The sequence below is a fragment of the Rhincodon typus genome, chromosome 3, assembly GCF_021869965.1.
Source record: "Rhincodon typus isolate 14 chromosome 3, sRhiTyp1.1, whole genome shotgun sequence".
Classification (NCBI taxonomy): domain Eukaryota; kingdom Metazoa; phylum Chordata; class Chondrichthyes; order Orectolobiformes; family Rhincodontidae; genus Rhincodon; species Rhincodon typus.
The window spans coordinates 104,862,539-104,879,406 of NC_063334.1; the positions used below are offsets into that span (position 1 = coordinate 104,862,539).

Below are 16,868 nucleotides of genomic sequence, written 5' to 3' on the forward strand. Positions count from 1 at the left end.
ATGACTGTCTCGTTCAGTTTGTCGTCAAAGGTAACCCCCATAATGTTGACAGTGGGGAATTTAGCAATGGTAATGCTACTGAATGTTAAGCAGTGATGGTACAATGCTCTCTTATTTTAGATAGTGAATGCCTGGCATGCCACCTCTCAGCCCACACGTTGTTCAGATAGTGCTGCAAATAAACAAGAGCTGCTTCGGCGTCTGAGCAGTTGTGAATGGTATTGAACATTGTGCAGCGATCAGTAAACATCCTGCCTTTTGACCATAGGATGGAGGGAAAGTCATTGAAGATGCAACTGCAGATGTTTGGAGCTAGGTTTGAGGAACCCTTGCAGTGAAATGCTGGGACTGAAATAATTGACCTCTAGCCATCTTCCTATGTGCTGATTGAGAGTAGACTGATGGACCTATGTGGCAATAATTCCACTTTTGTATTTGCCTTGCTTTTTATGCACAGGACATACCTCAGCAATATTCCAGATTGCCAGATAGATATCAGTATTGTAAATGTACTGGAGTAATTAGGGTATGACTAACTGTGGAGCATAAGGCCATAATATTCTTTTTGGAATGTTGTCAGGGTCACACAGTATGATGGAGACTTTGTCTCCACAAGGACTTTGCAATGGTCATTCCTACTAATACTGTCATGATGGATTGGTGAGGACAAAGTCAAGTAAGTTTTTCTCTCTTGTTTCCCTCACCACCTGCCACAGACCTAATAGGGGCTATTTTCTTTAGGAATCATCCAGGTCAGTTAAATATGGTTCAAATGGGGCACTCTTGGTATTGGATATTGAAGTCCCCCATCAGAGTACATTCTGTGCCCTTTCCATCCTTGGTGCTTCTTCCAATCAGAGATTAACATGGAGGAGTAGTGATTCACGAGCTTACGGGACACAATAGGTGCTAATCAGCAGGAGGTTTTCGTGTTCATGTTTTACCTGGTGCTATATGACATCATCGGGTCTGGAGGCAATGTTGACTGTATACCACTGTGCTGCTACCTCTGGTATGTCCGTACCTACCAGTGGGACAGGATGTACCCAGAAATAGTGCTGGTGAAGTACATTAATGAACCACATGGGTCTTTACAAAAGTGACCAAAGATTTCATGGCAACTATTAGACTAACTTTTAATTCCAGATGTATTAATTGAACTTAAGTACCACCAGCTGCCAACCCATGAAACAAGCGCATTCGCCTAGGTCTGTGGAATACTGGTCCAGTGACAGTATCACTGGTTTCATGCTTTTTAAAAAATAATCTATTTTTCTTTTTCTCCTACAAAGTGAATAAATTGTCACTTTGCCACAGGTCCTCAATTTGCTGACTTTTTTTCATTCACTTAATCTTTTTCTTTTTGCAGCATCTTTATGACTTCCTAGCGCTCTATTATCAATGAATCTAGTTCATTACTTTCAATTTCTTCATCTAATTCATCAATGTAACTTGTAAATAACTGAGGCCCCAGGACTGATCATTCCATTGGTCATAAGATGCGACTTGAAAGACCCCTTTTAGCCCTACTGTCTGCTTAATGTGTGTAAACCAATTCTCTATACATGTTAATATATCACCCCCATCTCCATGAGTCCTTATCTTATATATTAACCTGTCCATGTTTAGTATTCCACTACCAAAACACATTGCCCCACTATTCTGTCTAATTGTTCCATACTTTGATTGGATTCTGATTGGTTAGAACTGACTCTATTACTGTTGCCCCTCACAAAGATGTCCACCATGGTAACTGAATGGTTGCCATGGTGACTGAGGATGCACCACTTGTTCCTAGCCATTTGGAGGAGAGAGAATCACAAAGTTTTGAGAGTGCCTTCTGGCTCATGAGTGGTAGAAAAAAAAATGGTGAGTATCAGCAATTGTAGAGAGCTAACGTGCAGGTCAGAAGACCCAGAAGAAGCATGCTGAGCATAAAAGTACCCAGTGTATGAATGTGTTCTTATAATTAACCCTTTAAGCCTGGAGAGGATTAAAAAGCTGAGCAGTGGAAGTTGTCAAAACTGGAATCATATTTTCTGGTGCATTAGTATGTATGCTTGTAAAATTGATTTGACAATGTTATAGGCACCACAAAGAGCAACAAAGCTTTTTTATTGCTTTCTGAATTTATTTAGTGTCTTTATGAATTAGAAAATTACCATAAATTTCAGATGAGTTGTTTCCCTGCTACCTGGGAGCCTCCACAAACATCTCTGACACTCAGCTCAGGATGAATACTTGGGCCAGCTCTGCAGGATTTAACTGCATACTCAACGTCACCTAACATTATTACCTGATTACGTCCTGTATTAGATCCCCTCTACACCACATCCCTGTCCAACTAACTGCTACAACTCAATGACTTGACTCCTTCGCTGCCCAGACAACAGAACCATCCACCATTGTCAGAACTGACAATAGCTTCACTCCCCCCAACCCCAACTACTGCTATCTGACCACCCAAACAAGAAACAGAACAGAATCCCCACAAACAGAACTGTCCCACACATAACCAGCATGCAAAATTAGGGAACTACGTCCCCCTTCCCTCCCTTCCATGTACTGTGGGCCATCAGTTCCAGCAGAATCATACTCTAACACAAACTGTAATATAATTGTCTGGCATATTACCCCTCTCTACCATTTCCATCAAGACAAGGGATCGACCCAAGTTCAAAGAAGATTGCAGGAGGGTATGCCAAGAGCAGAACCAGGCATACCTAAAGATGAGATGTCAACCAAGCGATAGACAAAGCTATAGGATTCCAAAAGCAATGGATCAGGCCTAAGTTCTGCAGTCCTGCCAAATCAAGTTGTGAATAGTGGTGCATAATTAAACAGCTCACTGGAAAAGGAGGATGGTGGGACTGACGTGTGAGGAGAGATTGACTATGTTGGGACAGTTTTCGCTGGAGTTCAGATGAATGAGGGGGGGATCTCATAGAGACTTATAAAATTCTAACAGGACTGGACAGGGTAGATGCAGAGAGGATATTCCCAACGGTGGGTGTGTCCAGAACCAGCGGTCACAATATGAGGATTCGGGGTAGACGATTTAGAACGGAAATGTGGAGACATTTCCTTACCCTAAGAATGGTGAGCCTGTGGAATTCATTACCACAGGAAGTAGTTGATGCCAAAACATTGAATGTATTCAAGAGGCAGCTGATATAGCACTTGGGGTGAATGGGATCAAAGGTTATGGGAGAAAGCAGAATTAGGCTATTGAGTTAGATGATCAGCCGTGGTTGTGATGAATAGCAGAGCAGACTCACAGGGCCAAATGGCCTCCTCCTGTTCCCATCTTCTATGTTTCTATGTTTCTGTGTTCCACAAATATCCTCATCCTCCACAATGGCAGAGCCCAGCACATCAGTGCAAAAGATAAGGCCAAAGCAATTGCAACATGCTGAGTGGATGCTCCATTTTGGTCTCCATCAGAGGGCCCCAGCATCACAGATGCCAGTCTTCAGCCAATTTGCGATATTGTGAAATGGCTGGAGGTACTGAATATTGCAAAGACTATAGGCCTGACAACATTCCAGTCATAGTCCCAAAGATGTGTGCTCCAGAAGTTGCCATTCATCTAGCTAAGCTGTTCCAGTAAAGCTATAACACTGATATCTAACCAATAATGTGGCAAATTCCTCACATATGTCAAGTACACAAAAAGTAGGACAAATTCAACCTGGACAATTACCACCCCATCAGTCTACTCTCAATCATCAGTAATGCGATAAAAGATATTATCAACAGTGCTATCAAGCAAAACCTGCTTAGCAATAACCTGCTAACTGACACTCGGTTGGAGTTCCACCTACGCCACTCATTCCTGACCTTATTCCAGCCTTGGTTCAAACATGGACAAAGAACTGAGTTCCAGATTAAGATGAACATGATTGCCCTTGACATCATGGCATCATTTCACAGTGTGTGGCATTAAGAAACCTTAGGAAAATTGCAGTCAATGTGAATCAAGGGGAAATCTTACCACTGCATAGAGTCATACGTGGCACAAAAGAAGATGGTTAAGGTTGTTGCAGGTCAGTCATCCAACTCCAGGACAACTCTGTAGACATACTTCAGGGTAGTATTCTGGGCCAAGCCATCTTTAGCTGCATTATCCGTGACATTTCCACTATCATAAGGTCAGAATTTCATAAGGTTCCAGATGATTGCAAATTGTTTTCACTATTCAGAACTCCCCAGATACTGAAGAAACTTCATGTCCAAATATAGCAAGCCGTGGACAATTTCCAGAGTTGGGCTGAGGGGTGGCAAGTGATATTTGTGACACACAAGTGTCAGGCAATGTCCATTTCGAGCAAAAGAGAATCTAACTATCACATCTTGACACTCAATGGCATTACCATCACTGAATACCCCATTATCAACTTCCTGGGGATTACTATTTGACTAGAAACTGAACTGAATTATCCATTTAAATACAAGAATAGGTCAGAGGCTAAGTATCCTACAGCAACTAACTCACCACCTGACTCCCCAAAGTCTGTTCTCCATCTACAAGGCACAAAGCAGGAGTGTGATGGAATACTCCCCAGTTGATGAATACAGCTTCAACAACACTCAGGAGGCTTGACATCATTCAGAACAAAGCAGTCTGCTTGATTGGTATCAGAATCACAAACATTCACTCCCTCCACTACAGATGCTCTAAAGAAGCAGTGTGTACCAATGTTCAAGAAATGCTACAAACATTTAGCAAGAGTCCTCAGATAGCGCCTTCAAAACACACAACCATTACAAAAAGGACAAGGTCAACACATACATAGAAACACCACCACCTGCAGGTTCCCCTCCAAATCACTCACCATCCTGGAAAGACATCCCCATTCCTTCAATGTCACTGGGTCAAAATCCTAGAACCCCTCCTCTAATTGCATTGTGGGTCTACTCATACCAAATGGACTGCAGCAGTTCAAGAAGACAGCTCACTACCATCTTCTAAAGGGCAACTAGTGATGGACAATAAATGTTGACTTAGCCAGTGATGCCCATATCTCATGACTGCATTCTTAAAAATATTTAACCTATGCATCCATTCACTAATTTGCATGTTAAAAGATTTAATTTCTCTAAAGACATAGCTTTAGACAGCAGCTCTCATCATAAAAAGTAGGTGTGTCCCCTCTTTCCCTCCACTCTCCTGCTATTGCTGGATGTGCTTTAGAATAGCTACTTCAGCAAATCAGTGATATCACCACATCAGAGAAAATATCACAGGCAACGTCCAGTTTTGCTGCTGACTGGAATATCTCAGCAATTAATTACGTCTCTGGAATTTAGTACAGTTCTGGTCATGTAATCATAGGAAGCATATTTGGAACATAGGAAGGGCTTTTGCAGTGCAGTGGTAATGTCCCTACTTCTGGGCCTGACAATCGACCTGTTCCAAAAGTGTGGTGTAACATGTGTGTACAGATTGATTTAAAATATCCATTCGGGTCAGGAGTAATTAATTCAGCCTGTGGAATCCACGTGAAGCCAAACAAATTATGGCTGATCCATATGTTACCTCTAAACACCCACTTTGGATTGGTAAACCCTATTACCTGTCCTTCATAAACACAGATCAATATTGGTTTGGATATTTTCAAATGACCTCAGTCTCAAAAACTTGACAGGGTAAGAAGTTCCAGATTAATACCATCCTTTGCATGAAGAAGTGATCTCAGCCTTTAAGTAATTAACTCAAGTGCTAAGTTTAATGCCCCTTTGTTGTGGTCTTCATGACCAGAGGAAGCAGTTTATCAAAATAGATCAGATGAAATCCTTTAATCATCTTAAACATGTCATTCAGTACACTTTTTTACTTCATGCACTTAAGAAGACACAAGCCTGGTCTAATCAAGAGACAGTAGGACATGTCCATCCTGGGCCTCCTGTAGTGCCAGAACGATGCCACCTGAAGGTTGCAGGAACAGCACCTCATATTTTGCTTGGGAACCCTGCAGCCCAATGGTATCAATGTGGATTTCACAAGCTTCAAAATCTCCCCGCCCCCTACCACATCCCAAAACCAGCCCAGCTTGTCCCCACCTCCATGACCTATCTGTCTTTTCTCCCACCTATCCGCTCCTCCCACCTCAATCCACACCCCCACCTCCTACCTACCAGCCTCATCCCCGCCTCCTTTACCTGTCCGTCTTCCCTTGACTGACCTACCCCCACCCTAACTCCCCACCTACACTCACCTTTACTGGCTCCATCCCTGCCTCCCTAACCTGCCCGTCTTTTCTCCCACCTGTCCGCTCCTCCCACCTCAATCCCCACCCCCACCTCCTACCTACCAGCCTCATCCCCGCCTCCTTGACCTGTCCGTCTCCTCTCCACCCATCTTCTTCTCTATCCATCTTCTATCCGCCTCCCCCTCTCTCTCTATTTATTTCAGAATCCCCTTACCCTCCCCCATTTCTGAAGAAGGGTCTAGGCCCGAAACGTCAGCCTTCCTGCTCCTCTGTTGCTGCTTGGCCTGCTGTGTTCATCCAGATCTACACCTTGTTACCTCCTGGTCTAATCAATATGTCTTTATAATTTTCCCAGTGTCTCTGAACATGGGATTATTCTTAGGGACTAGAGGACTGTTTAAGAAAGGGGCTAAGGATAACTCATGAAACTACAGACCTGTCAGTTTGACATCAATAATGGGAAAACTGAAGCAGGCTATAATATGGGATAAGATAAATATACATTTTCAGGAGCCAGTTCAGACACGATGGGTCAAATGGCTTCTTTCTGTACTATAAAATTTTACAATTCTATGATTCTGTGACTCTTGCATCTTGGATACGACACAAAGATGGACAATTATGACAGTGATAAATTTGAACAAAGAAAAATTGAAGTCATCTTCTTTTAGTCATTTGGAAAAGAATACAATTCAACTATCACAGCATCATAAAGAAAAATCTTCCTTAGGATTAAGCAATTTGTCTCATTTGACCTTCCAGATGGGTATTGAAGGAGGACAAAGTTTTTATTGGCATGGGATTGTTCAAGTTTACAATCATGAAGCCCATTCCACATTCTAATTGAATTCCTAGATTTGATGCCATGTTTTTGGGTTATTAAACTCTTAACAGTCTCAGGCTGTATCACCGATTGCTCCCATAAGTGGATCTTACATTCACTACATTTACTCATTTTGCCAAAAGTCAGTTAAAGCATAGTGTTCAGCAATCATAACATAGCTTATTCTGTCACAAAATCTATATACTGCAGCTGAAAAAAGGAATTACTGTAAGTACTCAGCAGGTCAGGCAGCAATTATGGAGAGAAAAGGAGTTAACGTTTCAGGTCTGTGACCATTTACCAGATATATTTCCAATATTTCTTGTTTTTATTACCCTTACTCTGCGCACTGTCCAGGTTCTGACGGATTAGATTAATTTTCTCACCAAATCAAGATACAGGTCTGAAAAGATTTTATTTATGTAGAGTTTTATGACATGAATTCTCTGACTACAAGCTGTTATTCACAAGGCAAACCAATAGCCTTGCAAAAACTATGACTATTCCTTCACTGTTGTGAGCTCAAGACCATGAAACTCTCTTCCCAGCAGCACATACATGTACCAGGTGGACTGCATGGTTCAAGAAAGATGCTCAACAGCAGTTTGTCAAGGACAGCTAATTTGCTGCCTTTTCCAGTGACTCCCAGATCCCCGTGGAAGAATTTAAAAAAGAACAGGGAATAGATGCTCAAATCTAATAAAACAGTAGGAAAGAATGTGTAAGTTGCACAGCATATTTAACATATTATTTAGATTCATTACTATATTTTCAACCAATTTATTTCAGCTGCCAATTGATACTGAAAATTTGTTGTTTCGATTAAAGGGAGGCATTGAGTTGGAAGGAGTCACCAATAAAACAGACGGTGAGTAATTTGCTTATTACAGATTTCTTAGTATTTAAATCATTCTGTTTTATATTATCTATATGGGTTTTTCTACAATTGATTAAATAGAATTTTTAAAATCTTCTAAGCAATAGGATTTTGTGTGCTAAAATTCTGTATAGAATCTGTACAGTGTGGAAACAGGCCCTTTGGCCCAACAAGTCCACACTGAACCTCAGAGCATTCCACCCAGACCCATTCCCCTGTAACCGACCTAATCTACACATCCCTGAACACTATGGGCAATTTAGCAGGGACAATTTACCTAACCTGTACATCTTTGGACTGTGGGAGGAAACCGCAGCACCTGGAGGAAATCCACGCAGACACAGGGAGAATGTGCAAACTCCACACAGACAGTTGCCCAAGAGTGGAATCGAACCCAGGTTGCTGGCAGTGTGAGGCAGCAGTGCTAACCACTGAGCCAGGCTGTGTTCAGTGTACAAAAATCTAAGATCCAACAAGCTTGATAGCTTTAACAGATTAGTTTCATTATTGTATTACTAATGAATATGGCAAAGCCTATGCTCGATTTACCATTGGCACGGTAGCTCAGTGGTTAGCACTGCTGCCTCACAGCGCCAGGGACCCAGGCTTGATTCCACCCTCGGCCGACTGTCTGTGTGGAGTTTGCACATTCTCCTCATGTCTGTGTGGGTTTCCCCCGGGTGCTCCAAGTTCCCCCCACAGTCCAAAGATGCGCAGGGTAGGTGGATTGGCTGTGCTAAATTGCACTTACTGTCCAGGAATATTTAGGTTAGTGGGTGAGACATGGGGAAATGCAGGGATAGGGGAATGGGTCTGGGTGGGATGCTCTTTGGAGGGGCAGTGTGGGCTAGTTGGGCTGAATGGCCTGTTTCCACACTGTAGGGATTCTATGATTCTATAATGTGTGTTCAGAACTATTCTCTCTATTCCACATTGGCAATAAAAAGTAACAGCAATGTTTTGAAGGTGTAAAGGCAGTTTTGCAATCACAATGTAAAAGCTTTTACTTCGCCATTTCTAATTCTCCAGCAGAAATATTAGGAATATTTTTTACATTTTTACAACCTGAGTAAAATGATTAGGACTCAGCCTACTTGTGACCAAGAAAAATATAACATGCACAACGATCTTCTAAAGCATAAAACAAGAATTAAATGCAACAGTTGATTAATGCTGATATTTAGGCACCTAGCAACTAAACGTAACTTTGGTGTTGTTGAACCTGATTGGAATCGAAAGGGAAATCAAAACGTATAAGTTGTTTCTCTCGCCAATTACAACAAAAAACACCCAAGAAAGACAGAATGCTGTCGGAGCTCTTGGAGCCAGCGAGATCACTATTGCTCTCAGAGCCCAGAGGTACTGAAGTTGAGGCTATCAAAAGCAGCTACTGATAAATCTCTCACTGTTTTCTTTAATCATTTGAGAGTTGAGGTGATTTTGGACAACGAGGGGCAGTTTGTTTCAAACAAAAGGAAGAACAACCAAAATGATATTTGTTCATAGGGCCTGGCCTGGAATTTAATTGCTAGTTGTTTCTTGTTCAAAGAACATTATAGACATTTAGGCTCTGGAGATGCATTGTGCTCAAGCGTTGGCAGATGTTCAGATCAAGGGTCATCACAGGAAGGCCAGAGCCAAAACAGCATGTTGGAAAAAACAGAAAGAGGAACCAGAAGGATTATGGCTGTGAATGCTACAGGAACAAGGTCTGGCTACTCCCTGGTTATTCTCCCATTATCAAACTATTGAAAGTTCAGAGAACAGAATTCCTGTTGTAAGAATTAAGTGAATATTCCTTAAAAATTACTGGAAGCTATTTGCATTGACTGGTGTCTTCAGAAATCAAGTAAAATGCAATCCCAGATAACAAGGTGTAGAGCTGGATGAACATAACAGGCAAAGCAGCAACAGAGGAGCAGAAAAGCTGACATTTCGGGCCTAGACCCCTCTTCAGAAATGGAGAAGAAGGGTCTAGGCCCGAAACGTCAGCTTTCCTGCTGCTCTGATGCTGCTTGGCCTGCTGTGTTCATCCAGCTCTACACCTTGTTATCTCAGATTCTCCAGCATCTGCAGTTCCTACTATCTCTGAAACAAAAATGCAATCCCATGTGCCTGTGATTCCATGCATCATTGAAACTGCTTAAGTGAATTGGCTAATTACATTTCATTTATTCTTTTCTTTTAACTTATCCCTTAATTGTGTCTATCTGTCTGTCTATGTATGATTGGTGGCTAGAATCAAAGAAGATTGGGTTTAAAACATGTTTAGCAGCATAGCATTTAGCTTGGCATGCATGTAATTTTTCAAATTTGCACCCTATATAAGCATGGCATTTTGTTACTTACAGAAGCGTAATAGAAGACTTAAGCTGTAATGTGGGCATCAACAGCATTTATAACGTATTTTACTTTCTCTTCATTGAATTCAGAACAAGGAATCAAAGCAGGCTTTAAGGAAGCCATGAAAGAACTGATTTCAAAGGTAAATTCAGAGGCTTTCGTCCTAAATGGTCTCGGTGGCTCATTATATATATGGCCCAAAACCCATGCCAGCACACATTCATCAGAACTACAAGAAGATACTCAATGCAAAGCCATCTTAAAATATGTTACGTAAGTAGCTGAATGGAATCTGTTAAATACCTCAGAGCTACTTAAGTGCATGTTTTTGGTGAAAGGGCAGCTGCTACTAGGATTTCAAGAAGAGTTATGGTACATGTATTAAACTATCATATGGCTACATCATTTGAACAGTGTGTCTTTAAAGCTTTGATTTGTCTGTCCAAAACTGGGTTGTCCAAAATCTGGAGAAACTCAAGGAAGATAATATTTTAAGTGATACAATTGTAAAATGATGGTGCAGATAGTTACAAATATATATTACAAGTGGTGCTATAACTAGGAGCCATGTTGCAAGTATTACAAATCGCTTTTATTGACTTGGGAATTTTCTTTCATAAATTGTTACTGATATGCCAAATAAATGTGGTAATCCACTAACTCACATTTGATCCTTGATTCCAGGAGAAGGCCCCCACTAGCCAGTCAAGTACTGTGGAGCACAAGATGCAGTGGAGCTTAGTTAAAAACATAACAGGGTGATTTCATCGGCACGTACTCAGATAGAGTCATAGAGATATACAGCACAGAGACAGACCCTTCATTCCAATTCGTCCAAGCTGACCAGATATCCTAAATTAATCTAGTCCCATTTAACCAGCATTTGGCCCATATCCGTCTACATCCTTCCTATTAATATACCAATCCAGATGCCTTTTACATGTTGTAATTGTACCAGCCTCCACCATTTCCTCTGGCAACTCATTCCTACACTCAACAGCCTCTGCGTGAAAAAGTTGCCTCTTAGGCACCTTTGAAATCTTTCTCCTCTCACCTTAAACCGATGCCCCCTAGTTTTGGACTCCCCAGTCCTGGGGAAAGGACCTTGGCTGTTCACCCTATCCATGCTTCTCATGATTTTATAAACCTCCCTCAGCCTCCGATGCTCCAGGGAAAATAGCCACAGACTATTCAGCCTCTGCCAATAGCTCAAATCCTCCAACCCTGGCAACATCCTTGTCACCTTGGCAAAATATTGACCCATGTGCTGGAGGTGAAAAAGTTGCATCATAGTGATCTCTCTAACCAACTTTGTTAGAAATTATTTAGTTAGCAGTCACATCCTATGCCTCTCCCTAACTCCACAAAATACTTCACAACCAGGGAATAGTCAAATGCACCATCAGAAACAGTAAAGTTAAAGTCACCGCAGTTCCAGGTGACCATGGGGCTGTTTTCTCATTAGAAAGAAACAAGTGGTAGTGGTTTAACCTGAGGGTCACCACACTGCAGGTCAGGGGAGAGATTGAGGAGAGTCCTTCATTGGCAACCTCAGCTGGCGCAAGAATTAAACCCGTGTTTTTGGCATTATACTGCCTTCCAAAACAGCTATTCAACCCCTACCCAGGCTTCTGAACAACAAATCAAAGTAGATTGGAGCTAATTTCGTTCTTGATTGGTGGAAGTGTAAGAGGTGCAGCAGCAAATAACACAAAGTGAAGTCTTTCTTTCCCTCCTACACTGCTAAGCAATGTGTACGCATGTACTATTAAAAGTTATTTTCTCACTACATTTGAAGACCAAACTTGTAGCCATGAACCCTGCAGTGTTTTGATTACTATTTGATGGTTGTTACTTCAATTTTCTTTCTTTTCTTGAAATTTATTAATGTATGTCAACCTTTTGAAAGAAAGTTTTCAGTTAATATTTTATATTTCACAACTCAAGATGCTCCAAACGTTTTACAGACAGTAACTTTGAATGTAGGAATGGAGACAAATGTAATTTCAATTGATCTCTGTTATGTTCACAGAATTACAGGACTGTTACAGCATTGAAGGAGACCATTTTGCCCATCATGCCTTTTTCTCATATCCTTTCACATCATTTCTGTCCCAATAATCATCCAATCTCCTGCCTTTTTCTCATATCCTTTCACATCATTTCTATCCCAATAATCATCCAATGTTGAATGTTCAATGCTATTCCTAAAAGACCATAAGATGCAGCAGCAGAATTAGGCTATTCTGCCCACTGAATTTGCACACCATTCAATCATGGCTCCTATGTATTTCAACACCATTTTCCTGCCTTCTCCCTGTAACCCGTGATCCCCTTACCAATCAAGAACCTATCCATCTCTGTCTTAAATACACTCAATAACTTGGCCTCCACAGCCCACTGCAGCAATGGGTTCCACAGATAAACTACCCTCTAGCTGAAGAAACTCCTCCTCGTCTCAGTTCTAAAGGGTCATTTCTTCACCCTGACATTGTACCCTCTAGCCCTAGCCTCTCCTCCTCGTGGAAACTCTTCTCTGCGTCCAGTCTATCCAGGCCTTTCAGTATTCTGTAAGTTTCAGTCAGAGCCCTCCTCATCCTTCTAAACTCCATTGTGTACAAACCCATAGTCCCCAATTGCTCCTCATATGATAATCACTTCATCTCTGGGATCATTCTCGTAAACCTCCTTTCGACCTCTCAAAGCCTAGCACATCCTTCCTTAGATATATGACTCAAGACTGCCGATAACATTCCAAATGCGATATGACCAGAGCTTTATATAGGCTCAGCAGTACATCTCTGCTCTTTTATTCTAGCCCTCGTGAAATGAATACTATTCCTAACACCAACTGAACCTGCTTAACTTTAAGAGAGTCCTGAACTAGGACTCCCAAGTCCCTTTGTGCTTCAGATTTCCAAAGCCTTTCTCCTTTTAGAAAATAGTCTGCCTTTCCACCTCTATTCTTCCTACCAAAATGCATAATGGCACACCTTCCCACAGTGTATTCCATTTGCCACTTCTTTGCCTGCTCCCTAATATGTCCAAGTCCTTCTGCAGCCTCTCAGCTTCCTTAACCCTACCTGTCCCTTCAACTATCTTTGTGTCATCTCCAAACTTAGCAATTAATGCCCTCAGTTCCTTCATTGATATTGTTAATGTGTAACATAAATAGTTGTGGTCCCAACAGTGACCCCAGCGGAACTCCACTAGTCACTGGCTGCCATCCTGAATAAGACACCTTTATCCCTACTCTCTGCCTTCTGCCAGTCAACCAATCCTGCCTAAGAATTAAAGTTCTGATAATCATCCCATTGACTTAGGACTGGTTTAATTATGCATCAACGATTCTTTACAACTTCCTATGTGTCTTGTATTTTCAGCCTCTACGTACAATGTTAGACTGTGAAGACAAATTGGTGGTACAGAAAAAAATGGAATCTGTGCCCATGCAGCCTAAAGCTCATACTTCTGTCATGATGGTATGGCTACTCTTGTCCACTGTGTTAATATATTCACTCTGACCAAGTGGACAAGAATGAAAAAAATTTAGATCCTCATATTTTTCTAGTCCCTTTTACACAGGCAGAAATTAAGAAGTTCAATTAGTTTCTGTCTCCATTTTATTCAAATCATCTTTGTCAATATTGATAGAGGATATTGAAACAAGAACAAGTCAGGTTCTATTTGCGCTAGCTTATCACAGGTTACAATTTTTATTTCAGGGTTGAGGTCAGTGACTTACTTCAAAAGGCTTCCAAAATCCAATTCTTAAAGATCGTACCTCTGGTAGGCATGTAAATTTAAAACATTTTGGTTTTAAGAATTTCTTGTTTTACAAGTATTTCTGCGAATATCTATAATGAGTTGGTGATAGCCAGGTAGGCTATCGTAGTAGTAATATAGACAGGAAGCAATTTACACAATTTCACTGGTATTGGAGACCTTCAAAGTAACATCAGCTGCACAGATCAGTGCAACCAATTCATTGTCAGTTTCACTTGTTGAGGGGAAAGAAAATGAGCCAACTGGACTCTTCACAGCCTCATTATTTGTTTAAAACTAGTCACACACTGATCTCATGGCTTTTTCTTGAATAGACTAGGTCAGTGATTTTCAACTAGTGAGCTGCGGCACAGTAGAACTGTCCACATGTGCCATGAACATTTGTACAAAGGTAAGAAAAATCAATGTTTCATCTCAACTTAAACCAAAATTAAACTAAAACTTGTGAAAATTAACCATCAAATTAAAAGCGAACATTCTAAATGGAGGGGGTCAAAAGGCAAAATTGAGATCTTGGCTTAATTTAAACTAATAACCAAGCAACAGCATTCACATGTGTTATTGTTGAACTGAGACAAAACAAGCTAATACCAGAAGCAAGATTTATGAATGGCCCTCTAATTAATTCGGCCTCAGATCAGAAGGCTCTGTGCACACCAACAGACTGAGGTATCCCACTAACCCGTTAAATTACAATTCAGACTACTTTGCATTTGCTGTGATCCATTGAATTTCAATTATGTATTGGTTCAATGCAGCGTGTGGAACAGATTTATGGCCATTAATAGTTAGAACTAGTTGAGTTGAGCCGATTTTGTAAATGTGGCATTATCAAAGTGAAACATTAATGCACTTGATCCTTGTTTAGCTTGTTGTATGCACTATGTTACAAGCCTCATGATTAAAACTGTAACCATGCTACATGCAAGTAATTGTGATGTTTATAAGCAATCATTTCAGCTTAAAAAAGTGGATGTGCTGTGAAATTGTTTGTCTTATTGTGTTGTGCCATGTTACTGATAAGGTTGGGAACCATTGGACTAGGTAGTATTTGGATGCCCTGACCTGTAGGAGAGGGCATTTTAAGTTAATCATGACATTTTACTTTTCAGTTGATTGCACTTCTTTTGCAGAAACTAGATTTTTAAAATTCATTCATGGGATGTGGATGTTGCTGGCTGGGCTCACATTTATTGCCGATCCCTAGCTGCCTTGATTTACCCTTCATCATTGCTCCTTATGTTAGTTTTCTGAGGCATATTGCCACATTCTATGGATGTAAGTTCCCAAATGGTTTTGTGTGGATAATGGCACAAAATAGACATCACAATTTGAAATTGACCTAAAGCTGGGGGACCTCAGAAAACCACATTGCCAGTTGAAAGAGCATTTGAATTAATTCCCAATGTCTTGTGTCTCTTCACAATATCTCACAAAGAATTGTGTTCTGTGGATGCACTTCAAAGAATTTTACAACTTATTCTGGAAACAGCTTAATTGGCTTCTTTATTTTTTCTTTATTCATTTGTGGGATGCGGGCGTCACTAGCTGGCCAGTAACTATTGTCTGTCCATAGTTGCCCTTGAGAAGGTGATGGTGAGCTGCCTTCTTAAACTACTGCAGTCCACCTGCTGTGGGTTGACCCACAATGCTATTAGGGAGGATATCTTTAGTTTTGTCCCCCTTTATGATGGAGCTCTACATGGACAGTCAACAATATTATATATAACATCATTACAGCAAGACAAGCTGACCTCGTATGACCTTCCAGTGATTACAGAAAGGAACTTACAGTCATAGAGTCATAGAGATATACAGCATGGAAACAGACCCTTTGGTCTGACTCATCCATGCCAACCAGATATACTAAATTAATCTAGTCCTATTTGCCAGCATTTGGCCCATATCCCGCTCAACCCTTCTTATTCACGCACCCATCTAAATGCCTTTTAAATGTTGCAATTGTACCAGCCTCCACCACTTTCTCTGGTGGCTTATCCCATACACGCACCACCCTCTGTGTGAAAAAGTTGCCCCTTAGGTCCCTTTTAAATCTTTCCCCTCTCACCTTAAACCTATGTCCTCTAGTTTTGGACTTGCCTACCCAGTGGAAAAGACCTTGGCTATTCACCCTATCCATGCCCTTCATGATTTTGTAAACTTCTATAAGGCCACCCTTCAGCTTCCAACACTCTCCCTGTAGCTCAAACCCTCCAAACCTGGCAACATTCTTGTATATCTTTTCTAAACTCTTTCAAGTTTCACAACATCCTTCCTATAGCAGGGAGACCAGCATTGAACTCAGTGTTCCAAAAGTGGCCTAACCAATGCCCTGTACAGCCACAACATGATCTCCCAACTCGTACACTCAACGCTAATAAAGGCAAGCATACCAAATGCTGCCTGTCTACCTGCAACTCCACTTTCATGAACCTGCACTCCAAAATTTCTTTGTTCAGCAACCCCAGGATCTTACTATTAACTGTATAAGTCCTGCTCTGATTTACCTTTCCATAATGCAGCACCTCACATTTATCTAAGTTAAACCCTTACACACAAAGGGTGGTAAATGTTTGGAACTCTCTTCCACAAATGGCAGTGGATGCTAGATCAGTGTTAATTTTAGATCTGAGATAGATAAATTCTTGTTAAGAAATGGTATTCAGGGATATGGGCCAAAGACCGGTATATGGAATTAACCAGCAGATCAGCTATGATCTCATTGAATGGTGGAACAGGTTTAAGTGGCTGAATGGCCTACTCCAGCTCCTAATTTTTCCTAGAACGAACTCTGATATCCAGTTTCAAGTCTCTCTGGATATCAGAG

At 41.1% G+C, this 16,868-nt stretch overlaps 1 protein-coding gene across 1 annotated transcript in view; it reads left to right on the top strand.

Annotated features, from left to right (window-relative positions):
* Window positions 1-16,868, top strand: part of LOC125481966 (ufm1-specific protease 2-like) — a 73,796-nt gene continuing 56,928 nt past the window's right edge. The window contains exons 1-4 of the mRNA XM_048593928.1: window positions 1-30; window positions 7,825-7,903; window positions 10,345-10,528; window positions 13,981-14,044. Coding sequence (XP_048449885.1) covers window positions 1-30; window positions 7,825-7,903; window positions 10,345-10,528; window positions 13,981-14,044 — 357 coding nt within the window. The remainder of the gene's footprint in view (window positions 31-7,824; window positions 7,904-10,344; window positions 10,529-13,980; window positions 14,045-16,868) is intronic.